Source organism: Choloepus didactylus, chromosome 19 (genome assembly GCF_015220235.1).
Source record: "Choloepus didactylus isolate mChoDid1 chromosome 19, mChoDid1.pri, whole genome shotgun sequence".
Lineage (NCBI taxonomy): Eukaryota > Metazoa > Chordata > Mammalia > Pilosa > Megalonychidae > Choloepus > Choloepus didactylus.
The window spans coordinates 16,085,418-16,100,943 of NC_051325.1; the positions used below are offsets into that span (position 1 = coordinate 16,085,418).

The 15,526-nt window shown below is 40.1% G+C and overlaps 2 protein-coding genes across 10 annotated transcripts in view; both read right to left on the reverse strand.

The window, feature by feature from the left end:
- The window catches only part of KAT14 (lysine acetyltransferase 14), a 47,381-nt gene extending 36,293 nt beyond the window's left edge, over positions 1-11,088 (reverse strand). For 3 of the 4 annotated variants that reach the window (XR_005213068.1, XM_037811554.1, XM_037811552.1), the window contains exons 1-3: positions 10,529-11,087; positions 8,485-8,603; positions 4,598-4,719 (exon numbers count right to left, since the gene is read on the reverse strand). Coding sequence is in view for 3 of the 4 variants with exons in the window: in XM_037811554.1 (XP_037667482.1) it covers positions 4,598-4,719; positions 8,485-8,603; positions 10,529-10,787 (500 nt within the window). In the remaining variant the exon portion in view is untranslated. Of the gene's footprint in view, positions 1-4,597; positions 4,720-8,484; positions 8,604-10,528 lie in introns of all 4 variants that reach the window. The other variant, XM_037811553.1, reaches the window with a different exon arrangement.
- On the reverse strand, positions 11,061-14,925 carry LOC119515520 (protein PET117 homolog, mitochondrial). 6 transcript variants are annotated; one of them, XR_005213070.1, is made up of 5 exons: positions 13,776-14,701; positions 12,813-12,897; positions 12,412-12,518; positions 11,830-11,892; positions 11,115-11,244 (listed from the first exon to the last, which is right to left on the reverse strand). XR_005213070.1 is itself a non-coding variant. In XM_037811555.1 (2 exons), exons 1-2 carry the CDS (start codon positions 14,833-14,835, stop codon positions 11,095-11,097), a joined length of 246 nt encoding a protein of 81 aa, XP_037667483.1. In that variant the 5' UTR covers positions 14,836-14,925; the 3' UTR covers positions 11,061-11,094. The 6 variants fall into 6 exon arrangements, 1 of the variants encoding a protein (XP_037667483.1); XR_005213073.1 differs by lacking the exons at positions 12,813-12,897; positions 13,776-14,701 and adding an exon at positions 14,740-14,840; XR_005213071.1 differs by lacking the exon at positions 12,813-12,897.
- Between the last annotated feature and the right edge of the window lie 601 nt (positions 14,926-15,526).

Here is a 15,526-nt window from a genome sequence, read left to right on the forward strand (position 1 = left end):
AACAAAATAACAAAATTATATGTAAAATGCCAACTATTCAAGTTTATGTAAATATTCTTTTAAAAGCAACTGTTATTTTTCACCTTGAAAACATAAATCAATTACCAGAAATTCTAAAAAACCATCTTTTGCAAGAAGGCCAGTCTAACAATTGGACTAACAATTGGAAAATACTGCTAGGGAGGGAAAAGAAAAAAGCACTCGTAGGATTAAGATGCACCAGAAAAAACAAAAAACAAAACAAAACAAAACCCAGAAAAACCAAATAATAATAATTTTAAAAATAAACTGAAATAGATGCAGCACTATCTGAGACAGGAGAATGACACTTGGCTTCTGCCCCTCCCTGTGGGTCCCAGGGCACCTCTCCCACATTCCTACCTTTTTCTAACCTTCCCAAGCCCCCTCCATTCTTTCCAGGGAAGGTTTGCCCTAATTAGGTTCTCAGGGCTCTAAGAAATATCAAGGGAAAAAAGACACAGTGAGTAGGAATATGGACGTAAACGGCAATTCCAGTGAAGAGTGAGAAATAAGTGAGGAGAACTGTGAAAAAACTTCTCTCATCTTAGAGAATACATATATTGTCAGGAACAGAATGTTTCTAGAAATATGAACGTTCTGGTGAGGTCTCAGATGGAAATGAGGAACATGTTTTTGGACCCTGGAGGAAAGGCAATCCTTGTTATAGAGTGGCAGAAAATCTGGCTGAATAGTGTTCTGCTGTTGGGGGGGGGAAGTAGAGCTTGTAAGTGATGAACTTGGAGATTAGCTGAGAATTCCAAGCAAAATCCTGAAGGGATGGCCTGGTTTCTCTTTGCTGCTTATAGTAAAATGTGAGAGGAAAGAAACAAATTGAGGAAGGAACTTAAGCAAAAAGGAATCAGAACGCGGTGATCTGGAAAATTCTCAGCCTATCCACATTGCAAAAGATGCCAAAGCATGTTCTGGAGAAAACACCAAAGGTGTGGCTGGACAACCTTTGATTCGAAACAGTATTCGAACTACTCTTCATCAGCTAAAATCATACCCTCCTGAGGAATTCAAGGCCAGGATTTTAGGAGCAGATTAAATGATCACACACACACTGGCAATTATTAACTGTAGTAATTAAATTTTCATATAGTTTTAAACTTGTTACTACAATGGTTACATAAAGATATTTAGGTTAGTCCTAAATAAACCTTTACACATTTAAACTTTAATAACACATTAAAGAAAAACCTGTAAACATGTGAAAGAAAATAACTCCAATTTAGAAATTCATTACACAGTATATTATTTCCTAAATCTGTGACAAATGAGAAATGGTTATCATTGTTAAGAATTTAAAGTATGACCTATGGGTAGCAGATTTCAAATCTTTAGTCCCTATGAAACAAGTTTAACTTAAATTTAAATGCTCTTTATGGACTTCTTCTTTAGCATGTAATGATCTTGTTTATGTTCATACATAGAGATGTCGGACTGTGTGTTCAACAACACGCTCCCAGTGTTTCACATCTGGGTGAGTGGTTGGGGTTACTTTTCCAATTACTGATTCTAAAGCAGAGTTTCCACTGAGATCATTTTAGACAGGAAATTGAGTGACAAGGAATCAGAGTGACTTTTAATTCTCTTTCACCCCTTCTGGTTAGATCAAGGAGAAAGTCTATTGCTTTAACATCTCACTAACACTTATAGTCTCCCTTTTTAACCAGGAGAGAAAACCTCAGATTGCCTTTAAGGCTCCATAGGACCCAGCTAAAATGCAATAGCACTGGTTTATTTTTAGCATACTTATTTTCAGTTACATTCTATTTATGGCAAATGAATGGGTTTTCTACTGGGTAGTGTGAACTTTCTTTTTAAAATAAGTGTACTTCAAAAAAAAAAAAAAAAAAAGAGGGGGGGAGTTGATTTAAATAGCAAGATTAAGTAAATAATTCAGGGGATACAACAATATGGCCAAACCCACCAGTTTAGTGGTTAAACTACATAAAAGCTGGAGAGCAATTAATATCTTTCAGAAGTACTTAAAAAAAAAAAAAACAAGCCTTAGCTGATGCCTCTCAGACCATGCCTTTTAGAAATGAGCAAATGAAACAACTGAACACTTCTGTTAAAATCTGGCAATATCCTTAAAAACAGGCAATTTATAACCAATTTCTTCTAGAAGATAACCCACTAAACAGAGCAGCACTCAGATATCATGAAAACATTCCAAGATCTAATTTTACCAGTTTTTCCCTTTCTTGTCCCTTATAAATGGAGTATATTAAGTTCCATAAATAGTGCTAGATCATTAAACTAAGACAACAGATTTCTTCTTTTTGTGAAAAAGAACCAGTTATACTGTCAATTCCTTTCTTAGCATCACTAAAAAACTAAAATAACCCCTTTTGTAAAAATGTACTGGATCTATTCAATTTTTTGCTCCCAGTAAGCCTGCAGAAGGTCACCCACACCTTTTGACTCCCCTCCCTGTGCTCGTGGTAACACGGGCGATGCTGTGACTTCTCACTCCTTAAGGACACAGGCTGCAGTGAGTTCAGAGTGAGCACAGGTACAAACACTTGCTCTCATGTGACCAGAACCTTTGTTGGCTCTACACTGACCCAATTATGCACAATTTATGAATCCCACACAGGACATCAGAAGGCGACTAACAATCAGAACCTCAAACAAAATTGGCCAAGTAGTACCAAACTCATTAAATCCCTAATAGTAACAAAAATCTTGTGAGACTGCCCTCCCTCCTACATGAGACCTGACTCCCAGGGGTATAAATCCCCTGGCAATGCAGGATATGTATCCTAGGGATGAGCCTGGATCCAGCATCACAGGATTGAGAAAGTCTTCTTGACCAAAAGGGAGAAGTGAAATGAAACAAAATAAAGTTTCAGTGGATGAGAGATTTCAAATGGAGTCAAGAGGTCATTCTAGAGGACATTCTTATGTTCTATATAGATATTCCTTTTTAGTTTTTAGTGTATTGGAATAGCTAGAAGGAAATACCTGAAACTCTCAAACTGCAACCCAGTAGCCTTGATTCTTGAGGACTGTATAACTATGTAGCTTACACAGTGTGACTGTGTTGATTGTGAAAACCCTTTATCCAGCAGAAAAACAGTGACAAAAATTAAATGAAAAATAGGATGGGATGGAGGGGCTGGAATGCTCCAGGTGTTCTTTTTTACTTTCCTTTTTATTCTTTTTTTTTTTTTTTTTTTTTTTTGGAGTAAGGAACATGTTCAAAAATTGATTGTGGTAATGAATGCACAACTATATGATGGTACTGTGAACAACTGACTGTACACTGTGGATGATTGGTATGTGAATATATCTCAATAAAACTGAATTAAAAAAACTATAAAAAGAAAAAAAAAAGAAGGAAGGAATAAATACAGAATTACCACATGATTCAGCGCTGCACTTCTTGGTATATACCAAAGAAAAGTGAAAACACATGTTCACACAAAGACTTGTATTTGAATGTGCACAGCAGTATTATTCAGAGTAATCAAAAAGTAGTAAAAACTCTGATGTTCATCAACTGATTGGATCAACAAAATGTGGTATATCCATACCAATGGAATATTATTCAGTCACAAAAAGGAATAAAGTACTGATGCATGCTAAAACATGGGTGAACTTTGAAAACATTATGCTAAGTGAAAGAAGCCAGACACAAAGGAAAACATATTGTGTGATTCCTTTTATATAAAATGTCCTAAAGAGGCAAAACCATAGGGACATAAAATAGACTAGTGAGTGCTCGTAAGGGGGGATAGGGAATTACTGCCGATGGGTAAAGGGGTTTTTTGGAGTGATGAAATGTTCTGGGATTAGTGGTGATGGATGTACAACTCTGTAAATATATTAAAAACTTCTGAATTGTAACTTTTAAAGGGTGAACTTTATGGTATATGAATTATCTCAATAAAGCTTTTATTTAAAAACAAACGAACAAAAAAACCTTGTGAGGTTAGAACCTTTACTTAGAACACCTGGTCTCAATGTCCATGTTCCTGGCACGACCAAATCTGAGGAACCGAGGAGAGGGCTCAGCAGCAAAACCAAAGCACTATTAGAATAAGAGTAGTCAATGAATAAACCAAATGTGTTATCAGTTTTAACAAAGAGTTAATAAGATGCAAATGCTAATAATATGACACTCTATTTAATGAAGACCAATTTAAATGGGGATAGTCAATAACTGCCACTATTTTTCCTCTTCTGATCTCTTATAAGGCATTGACTTTGAAAAGATATATTAATCCTTTCTCCTCAAATGAAATAGTTACTCATCCAACTATTACAAAGCCCCATTTAATCAAACTCTCTTTTTTTATTTTTAACATTCTAAGAATCTCTTCAAAAACATCATGCTCAGTTAAAATCAATAGTTCCTTCTGGAAGACATATAGACTTCTGTGTTGATTTTTCATAAGCCATTTTTTTAATCGTAAAAAAGTAACTTTTTTGAGTGCAAAAATTCTTTGTAATGGCCACAAGTTATTATAATTCTCTCAATTGACTACATTAGGTTATCTCAAATTTCATATACTTCATATTTTACATCTTCCTTCAAGTATAAAATTTTTAAAAATCACATTACCTATTCCCTAGTAAAAAAGTCCAATGTTTCTCAATAAAAGCACAGATATCTTCTTTCCACCTGAAGTAACCTTGGCGTCCACTTCCTTCCAGAGATAAATTGTACATTGCCAACATGACAACCTGAAACAGAAAGAAAACAAGGACTAGAATAGCATTAACAATTAGGGATGTTAATCTTTAGGGGAAAGAAGTTTGTTCTCTTTTATATTCTGAGTAGGAATGGTGTGGAGGAGGGAGGGCAAGGGAATCATAGTATCTTACAATATGCTTCGTATAGCATATTACTTTCTATTTTTGCTTTCATTATATGAATATCACTAATCCACTGAATTATTCACAATTGTTCCTTATCTAATACACATGCAGGGCTGATGTGTGGTAGAACCGATGGTTAAAACAGTTAACCTCTGAAATGGTTGTAAATAGCCACTGTTACAAGCACCCCCTCCCAGCCCAAACCCCCTCCTAGCCCAAGCACCCTTCCTACTCAATCCAGGACTAAGTAAAGGGTTAATGACTGGCCCAGCAGGAGGCCTCCAGGGGCCAGCTCCAGCCAGCACTTTCTGACCCCGATGGTGCTATGCTTCATTAAATATTTTGAAAATCACCCCTGTATATGTGTACTTTTTTCTAATCTCATCATAGGACAGAAATCAAAGACTCTCAGAATTTCAGAGGTGAAAATAATGTTAGAAACTATCTACTCAGTAATTTAGCTATTTTTAGCTGTGGAAACCTTTCTTACAATGAAATCAGGGTTGGACTAGGGTCAAGGTACTGAAAGGCCTGGAGCTCCACCCACTCAGAGGGCTCCAAGACACCTTACCCCGGAGCTCAGTCCAAAATCTCATCTAGTCCCACCTTATTTTACACATGAGCAATGCATGGTCCTGACTGGGGAGGGATTTTCCAGAAATATAAACAACATATGCTCTTTGTAAAAAGCTTCAATAGTACAGAAAAGAGCAAAGAAGAAAGTAAAAACCACTTGAAATCCCACCATCAAGAAACAGTTACTTTTTGGTGACTGTCCTTTCGGACCTTTCTCTTTGCCTATACAGGCACATGGATAGTTTATATATGTAATCTCATGTAAGTGTACAAAAACTATACAAACTGTTCAAAACCCCATTTTAAACCTAATAAAAATAATTATTTGTTTTCGGCCAATTAAACTGAAAAGGGGTCAGAGAATCCAAGAAAATATTCCTTAAATAATTCTTCTTTCTATAAGGAGCATCTTAAAGCTGGAAGAATCTTGTAAATTGCAATCAATGCCCCCGGCATCTGTGTTCCCAGAATTAAATCACCACTGGTCCCATGGAAAGGCCGAGGACTACATCACTCCAAGGAATTCTGATACTTCTATAAACAAAGTTTCAATTTCCCAATCCTTAAACCTCTATTACTTGCAGACAGCCCAGCACACAATTAATCCCATCAACAGATTTTTCAAATGTCTTCTGCTTATTCCTGCATAAGGTCTATATCAGCCAACAAAAGCCTTCCTTTAAACAGTTATTGTTCAATAAATACTTTAAGACAAGAATGAAATGGCTTCATCTCCCCACTCTTAGACACCCAGAGTCCATCAGGAACATGTATTTACTGTTACTCTCAGTGGTAGGTACAGTATCTAATATTTTATTTCCATACTTTTCTGTATATTTGAAACATTTTTTAAGTTTAAAAAGTCAAAGAAATGCATATTTATTTGAAACTTTTCCTATTATTACTTAAAATTTACTGGGCAAACTACATACCCAATATATGAAGGACATGGTTTTCCTTTGCTCCTGGAATTTGGAATTTTTCTAGCTTTTTGCTCTAAAGGGCCAGAACCCCACTACCAGACCCAGCCCATCAGTGACAAAGCCGGTTCCCCCAGGGCCTGGCTCAGGGCTGGCACAGCCCCAGCAGGCACTTGATGAGTGTCTCGGGAAGAACACCCAGAAAAATGATAAGCACAGGTCAATAGAACCTTTACCCTGTGGCATGAGAATGAATCTCCTGGACGAGAATGTAAAAAAAAAGTTGGATTTCAACTCCCCTATCCCTCCCAAACTTTTGGTAGCTTTTCCTACCTATCAAACTGTTCTTCATAAGTCACTATCAGGGAGGACAGGACACAGAAATGGGCAGGAAGGGAGGGGGCCTTTCAGCCAGGAGACCAGACTTCTTTGCTGTTTATATTTTGTATACAAACAAAATACTATTTGTATTATAAGCATTTCTATTTATTCCTGTGGTTAATCAACAAATACAAAGTTTAAGATTTAAGAAGACAGATAACCCACATTCCAGTAGGCTAACTATTTGGAGACATCAATGGAGTCTATTGAAAACCAAGTGATTCTCTTTCAGGGCTTCAGTGAGGAACTGGCTCTTTTTCAGATGCAACTGGAAACACCGGTCAGTAGTTTACTAAGAACCTGATGTGCCCCATCTCACCTATCATATCAACTTCACCCTAGGGGGTATTATCTACCACCAATATGTCTTTTGTAAGTGAAAAGAGTTTTCGAGTGATGTTAGTCTAAATATGCATATTTAGCCAGCATCATATGTTCTCAGTAATATCAAAAGCCAGCTCATCTTTTAAAAAGAACCTCCACAGAAAACTCTCATTCTTGAAAATAAATTACAAACATTTGTTCTTCCATTTTACAGCTTTTATGAGAAGTTACCTGCAAGCCAAATGCAAACCAAATGCAAATCTGCCTGTGCTGCACACATCAGCATCATCTATTGATATTAATCTGACCCTGCTAGACACTCTATCCCATGTGCACTTTAAGAAAAAAATCCCACTTATAATATTTATGACATTATATCCTCAATATAAACTTCATTTTCTACCTTTGTATTTTCAAGTCATAAAAGAAGGCTCCCTGAGTTCACTGCTAACAAATTCCATTAGGAAATGTCCTAATAAAGCACTGATAATTGAGACAACAGTCTAAGGCTGCTAGAACAACTGTAACTTACAAGGAATATATAAGTGACTAAAATGGCATAATATAAAAATCTCTTTCTCATTATCCTGTTTATTTCCTTTATAAGTGTTATGGACAATTACTTTATCTCTCTATTTAGGGTCTAGAATATCTAGAATGTCACCTGCCTGGGGTCAGGGTCCTTAGCTGTCTTGTTCACCAGAATAGTCTCCAGGCCTAGAAAGGTTTAATGGTTCATTATAGGTATTCAATATTTGTTGAATGAATGAACATAAAAACTGAGTTCGTTATATGTAATTCACTTGTTTCTTAAACTTAAAGACTATATACACTGGTGCCTTGTTAGTACACGTTAATATAAAAACAAAACCAAAAAAATTAATACAACTGGAAAGCAGTAAAAAGCTATTGTCGAGGCTATAGTTGGCTTGGATTAGAGTGCTGGTATCGGAAGTTAAAAGTAAATAAAAGTATTCATCAAACAAAAAATATTCAAACATCTCTGAGTCCATATGCAGAAAAGCTAGGTTATTCGGTTTTTGCAATCAGTCACATTACTTCTTCCAAATCTGTTTCCAATGTGGCATTCTTTCTATTTTTAAAAATGGTTTTATTGTTCTAAAAATGACTGCCAGAAAATGTGAACCTCATTTTCAATTAAAATCAGAGCTTGGTATTACATACAAATGAAATATTGTAAGATTTTCAAGAATCTCAAAACCAATTCACTATATTAGCAGCAAGTATTTTTACCAAGAACTCCTTTGTCCACATACTCACTATATAATCTTCACTGTGAAATAAAAATTGCCTCTCAAAACAACAATTCAAAAGCTTATATGTAAATTCCTCACTCTCTAGCTATTCATTCAGACAAATTCCTTTGGGGACCAACCACATGAATTTTACAGAAGAGCTTTTTACTTACTTGCTGCCATGTCAGCTTCAGCCTTTCAAACTGCTCCTTGCCATCTTCTGAGCAATCGGAACAAGTAAACCTAAAAAAATTATCACCCTTCAGGTAACTGAGCTGTTCCCTCAGCTTACCTAGGAGAAAAACAAAGTCACATCACAGGTTTATCTAGAACAGCACAACCCAAAGGATTAATCAGTTTATCAACCAGACTTTCCGAGTGTCCCATGTTGTAGTTTCCCTCTTTTTGGCCAATCCATGATAGGGGAGGGGGGTGGGGAAGGAGTAGGAAAAAAAGGATTTGTATTCGAACACCAACCATATGCCCATGAAGAACTGCAGTTCCTTAACTTCTGAGAGAATGTTACAGGAAGAGCAGGCATTCTTGCTCTAACTGAACTTATCAATGGTTATATTCCTGTTTCTTCACACATTCATTCAAAAAATATCTGAGCTCTCACTACACCCCAGGCACTGGGCTAGAAACTGGGAACATGCACCAGACACAGTGCCTATCCTCACTGGCTTACAAACTGTAGAGGGCACATACAAGAAAATTGGTGATCACAATAATGCAGTGGATCTCCCATTTCACCAAACTTCAGGATCACTCAAGCAGTGGGTTTCCTTCGCTTTTTCTAATATGCCTGGGCCCACCGCAGATGAAGTGAACCAAGCTCTGGGAGTGGGGCCTGGGCTTCTGTATTTTTGAAAGTTCCTAGGCGATGCTGCTGCTCTGAGAACTGGAAATGCTACAGTGGCATGTGACGTGTGCCACAGGGTAATGCGAGGACACAAAAACGGGCGCCCAACCCATATAAGAAAGAAAGGAAAGCTAGAAAAGGGGGGCACTGTGGGGACCTGAAGGATGACTAGGAACTGACCAGGTGAAGACGGGTACCTGTGTGCATGGGGGGAAGGAGTAGAGGCTAAGGAGATGCAGATTCCAGGGAGGAAATAAACATGTGCAAAGTCACAAAGGAGAAAGTCCCAATTGTGGAGAATTAAAAGCTCCTCCTGAATGCAGTTTGGCTTATGTTGCAGATGGGAAGGGTTCAAAGGAGAGAGGCTAAAGAAGTCAGCAAGGGCCTGATAATGGAGGGCTTTTTAAATTAAAAGAAGGCAGTTTAAAATTGATCCTGGGAGGACAAGGGAAAAGCCACTGAACTGTTCAAGCAGAACCTTAAATAATAAGCAGAAACAGACATCTCAGAAGCAAAAACTAGCCAATAAGGAATAAATTCTAGGTTTGTTTTCCGTAAAAAATGTTACTATTAAGTTGTTAATAGAAACAGTTGAAATCATTTTAACAAAAACATTTCCACATACCAGAAAATGACTCATTTAACAGAAAAATGTATATAAATTTTTCTGACCTAGTTACATATTCTATTGCAAAGAATTCCTCTAGTATATCTATCTCTACTGGTCAGTGTCTGCCTGTTAGAAAAATCCTGTCTTGGTCAAAATCATATGACGGCTGGCAAAGTGTGCTCCTCCGTGAGAGCTGGAAAGCTGGCTGAAAACCTCATTTGCAGCAAGCCATCGGGTATGTATGCTGTGTACCTGATCAAAGAGGCCAGAAAGAAGTGGAAAATAAGACTGGACCTACAAAAAGGGCACCCTACACCTTCAACCTGCTGATTCTGACCTCACTTCAGCATACAGGAGCAGTAGTTTTCCAAATAAATTAAATATTAAGAGTAATTTTTATGAACTTGAACTTTAAATCTACATTGGGGCTAGAATTTGGCCCCAAATCCTTAATAACATGTTCATGTTAGAAAAATATGGCTAATTCTTTGCTAACACAGGATTTCCAATTTTCTAATTTTTATTGGGTTACCACGAAGAACATTAATTTAACAAATGCTAGAGGTTAACAGTAATTTTAATTAGTACAAATGTGTCTATGTTTTATATAAATTTGTGGCTCAACTAAATTGATAATAAATATATTATCAACTGAGGTCTATTTCCTATTCATGTTTCTTCACAGGAAGGAAAAACAAACTTCACACAGGAATTGACAAGTCAAAGGAATCGAGAGGCTCCTTACTGGCTGGTATCCATTTTTGGCACTTGTCACAGAAGTAGGAGAGCTGTTCCTCCATCCACGACACGTCCCCTTCATCGCTGTTGAGGGAATCCCCGCTGTGCTCATGAGACAAGTCCACGGAGGCCTGGTCCTCCGATTCAACAATCAGGAGGGTCTCCCCCTCCACCTCACCCTCCTCCAGCCCTTCCGAGGTTGAGGTTCTTGTGGCTTCATCATCATGCCGACTTATCAGACTACTCAGGTGGATGTTGCTCTCCATCCCTTCTCACAGGTTCAGTACTTTCCGGTAACGATCCCAAACTCTGCACGCCAAGATTCAATGGGCTTCTACCACAATCACACAGACAGAAACTCTTTAGAAGAGCACCTGCCCAAACTTCTTTATTCAGACACACGGGGCTTTTAAAGCAGAAATTTAGAATATGTGCTCCACTGTCATGTATCTGATGAAGTTTAAAAGGACAGTGACAAAAGAAAGGTTGACGATTACACTAAGCTACTCATCAACAATACACAAGAACACACTCCGAATGATGTCCGTCTCGATATGTAACTTTCATTTCAAGTCATGTTTTTGGAGATGCTTTTGTCAATAACATCTTCTCTCTTTCTGCTTCAAGTTGCTCAGTCAAAATAATCTGTTCTCCCAAAAGACGGATGTTTTCTTTTTTCCGATTTTGTCTCTCAATGTCTCTGATCACTCCGTCACGAAGCCTCTAAAAACGTAAGAAACAGATTTCAGCAACACCCTGAACAGGTGGTTCCCATCCTTGTGCCATTTGAATCCAAATAACAGTGTTACCAAAATACACTTAAAACTTTCAGATTCCAAATTCTAAGAACCCAATTACTATTTTAACTTTCAGTACAGATGTAAAATGCAATAGACTACCATATTTTAAGAAATTCCTGAACATTTAGTACAGAGAAGTTAATTGGAATAATTAAAAAAGAAAAACCTGGCACTATGTTAAATTTTAAAAGCAGTTTAATGGACACATGATGCTTTAACACTTCAAGAGAGTTAATACAGTAATTGTGAACAACTTTCCTGTTAGCAATTATCCTAGCTGAACAGTAAACATCCAGGGGGCAGGGTGGAGTGGGAGAGAGAGAGGGCAGATTACTAAAATCTGAACTATAAGGATGAAAGAAAATAAAGAACATGGCTTCTTCTAGTATGCAGAGAGAAAAAGTTAAAAACTATACAGAAGTTACTAATCAATTACATAACAAGGAAAGAAGGAAACAATGATTGCTACTACCAGAGGTAAAAATAAAGGCCCATTAATGGTAGATACCTTGATGAGCACCAAAAAGACAGAAGAAAATTCCAGAATGTGGACCTGGCACCTAAGATGAAACTTTTAAAACAGTAATTCAGTCATTACTGATAATATTTCATAGTTTATAGGTCACAAAATAATCTAATACATTTTTTTGAGAAAGAAAAGTGTTTGTTTATGCCAGTGGGACACAGGGGAAGCTTTCCCAAATCTGCCTCCCCGAGGTGTTTCTTCAATTGGTTTTTATGCTGGTTCAGACACAAAGAGAGAGAATCATTTAATTAACATGAAACAAGAGTGACAGACAGAGGCTTATCTATATCTGGGAGGTCTAGGGCAATCTCCCCGAAATGATTCTTTAATTGGCAAAACCCATTAGAGACAAAGGGAGTTAATTATTTTAGTTAACATGTAACAGGTTTGGAGAACTTCAATTAATTTAGTTATTTCCTGTTTTCTTCAGGAACTAGGTGACATCAATCTAATACTTTTTTAACAGTGGCTCTAAGAGGAAGAATTACTGGGGCCTTAGGCCAGGGGTATGGGTATTTTTAAAAAGTTACTATTATACAAGTTTAAAGCTCAACAAGTACTTACTGGACCACCTTGATATTATGGAAGAGTTGAGATATTTAAGGGTCCCGGGACTGATAACTCAACTGAAAACCAACTTTCTCCAACCTTAGGTCCTTGAAAGATCTCCCCTAACAGAGACAAGAAATGAAGCAGCTTATTTCAGCTTCTCACCCAACATTTCTTCCTTTCTAATACTCCTTACACCATGGCATACTTACCCCATCCACCTCCCAGGCCCACTGGAATTGCTCTTCCACACCTGCCTTGGTGTCCTTCCTGTCTGTCCTTCCCTCTTCAGAGCCTTTGGCACTTACCCTCTTGCTCTCCCTCCCATCATCTGCTACCTTCCTCCAGGTCTCAAGGTCTAAGTCGCTGACTGTCTCATACACCCTTCCCCTCCACCTCCATCTCGCCCCCCTTACCAACCAACCAAGACCTCTTCCCCAGAACAACTCCAACATCTTGAACTCTGGCTCCACACGTAGTACCATTTGTTTTGTTGGGTTACTGTGAGGATTAAAGATTATGCCTCCACATGGTAGAAAATCAAAATACGAGGGGCAAAACAGTCATCATTTTATTTCTTTGCTTCCTTGAATCTTCTGACACAGCCACCCTGCCAATCATTTGTCTTACTCTTTTTCCCACTGCTAGAAAGTATATCCTTAATGAATGACTGAATGTAAAATAAACACAAGTTAACAGGTTCAATCTTTTCTTCATCTCCAACTTCCAAATATCTCACAGCCAGGACTCTAAATCTGCTCTTTCACTCTCTTAACACAGTGGTTGTCAATCCTGGCTGCATGTTAGAATGACTTAGCTCACTTTTAAAGCATATCTAGGCCAGGTTCTCATCCCCAAGAGATTCTGACTTAATAGGTGTGGAGTGGAGTCCAACCCTTAGATACACTGTAAAAATGTCCGGGGAACGTCCCATGAGTAGCAAGTTTCAGAAGCAAGCTCTAACCTGTTCCTACCCAATATTGTTTGAAAATCACTGACATCACTGACTTCAGAACTACATCTGACATACAACTGTCTTCTACTCCATCTCTGATTGTGTTCCTTTTCCTTTTTAGAGGATGTCAGCCTCTGCTATTCCAAGAGCTGAACCCTCCCAACCTATACTTTAATCCCATCTCTTCCATGCTCTTTCAACATAATCTTCTCATTCACTCTCCTCAAAATTCTTTACCCACAGCTTCCTCTCCCCTGATTTCTACAGATTGTGAACAAAGGACAAAGATCTTAACTGCTTCAGCTCTGTATACCTAGCATATAGCACAGTCCGATGCACCGAGCAAGCCCTTCTAAAGACTTTTAGTCTTGATTCATCCATTTCATTACTCTCATCCTTAGCAAACTAGGTTCAACCCCAGTACCTGCCAAGATGTTCTCTCAAGGTTCACCTAGTTGCCCGTTTTCACAGTCAACATTCAGCACTGTTATGAATTATGTATAGGCTCTGGAGTGGCTGTTTCCATAACTTTGTATTCCCAAAGGGGGTGAGTGTGGCCCCACTTTGTATTCCCCAATATCTTTGTATTCCCAAAATGGTCAGTCATTAAACGTTAGCCAACCTGAACAAGAAAGGAAAGATAAAATCCGAGACAGAAGGGACAGTCAGCACTGATCAATAAATCAGGGATATTTCCATATAGAGAAGTACCAAGAAGAAAATCTGGAGGCTGACACTGCTATGGCTCCCAGAATCTAGTCTCCATAGCAAACCGTTCCTTTAAGAAAACGAAATTACACGTATCTCATCAAATCTCCTCAGCCAAAAAGGCACAGAAGGTGGGGTGTGGGGGAGCCTCCTTTATCATGGAAAACAATAATCATTAGGTCTTAAACTCAGCTTTAGCCCCAACCTTGGGCCTAGGGTTGGTGTGAGGTAACTTGCTGAATACACCTCTCCCGCCCTCTTACTTCCTAGCGACTCAAGTGAGATGCTGAAAGATTCGCATCTCTGTAGGCGGCCTGAAATTTTCAAGCAGAACCGCTGAACACTCCAAAAAGCCAGCGTTTGCGGGGAGTAAGACAACTTATAGCCGCAGGGCCGGAGCTCCCGGGCGCTAGATCAGTAGGGGGTCACCCCGGGCCTCCAGATGCACACGGGCCGCGGCGGGACCTGCAGCACCCAGGGCCGGGGAGAAGGGCAGGCCGCAGTCGCGAACGAACGAGGGTGCTGGGCAGCACCGTCGCGGGAGGAGAGGAGAGGCCGAGAAGAAAAAGCACCAGGAGGAGGAGAGGAACCAGGGAACCACAAGGGGACGGGAAAAGGGCCCGAGGCTGCCGCCACAGCCGCCGCGCGGGCCCCGGAAGAGACGGTCACGTGACACCGACCTGCCGGTCCTGCCGCTGCCTTAGATGCACGCCGGCCACAATGGCCGCCGTCAGCAGCACCGAGACGCCCAGCACCGCCTTCGAGCTCCTCGACATCCCCGCGCCGGCCGTCACGGTCTCGCGCCCGACTGCCCGCGCCCTCGCCAGGGCCGTAGCCGAGCGCGCGACGCCGTCTGTTCGCGCCAGGCTCGACCCTTCGAGCGCAGAACCGCAGCCATCCGTGTGTCGCCTGCCACCGCGAGGCATAAGCAATGGAGAGCCGAGCAGCGCCGGCTCCGCGGGAAGCGCGGCTGGGCGAGCACGAGCTGAGCTGGGCGAGTTGGGGTACCTCGATCCGCCCTGGGACAGGGGGCTCTCCACCGCGCCCTGCTTTCTACCCGGCGGGGGCGGCCAGAGCACGCCACCCAACCCCTCCCGCGGACGAAGCTCTCCCAATTCAATTTCTAAAGAGCCCGGCCCGGAGCTGGCCCCAGCACCTTTCCCGGACGGGGCTTCCAGGTTTGAACAGGCCTTAGTCTAGCAACCCGCCTCCATACACACACAAAGAGCGAAGGCGTCCTGGGGTGAGCGCGAGCGAGATTCCCACTGGGACACCTTGCTAACCCCTTTGCCATCCGCATCGCGTCTGAGCGCCTGGCTGACCCAGGCACCTTTCCCTGTAAACGCAGCCCCTTATTGCCCCTTGTAGGGTGGGGGGTGCCGAGGTGCTAGCAAAAACTTAGTGAGCTCCTTCAGGTGCCAAGCACACTTTTAAGCTGTTTATGTATCACATCATTTAATCTCCACA

Coding starts and splice junctions, on each gene's coding strand:
- LOC119515520 (XM_037811555.1), bottom strand. CDS start 14,835: ATGTCGAGGAGCTCGAAGGCGGTGCTGGGCGTCTCGGTGCTGCTGACG. Junction 11,245..14,739: donor GGCAGCGGCAGGACCGGCAG/GTCGGTGTCACG, acceptor TTACGTTTTTAG/AGGCTTCGTGACGGAGTGAT.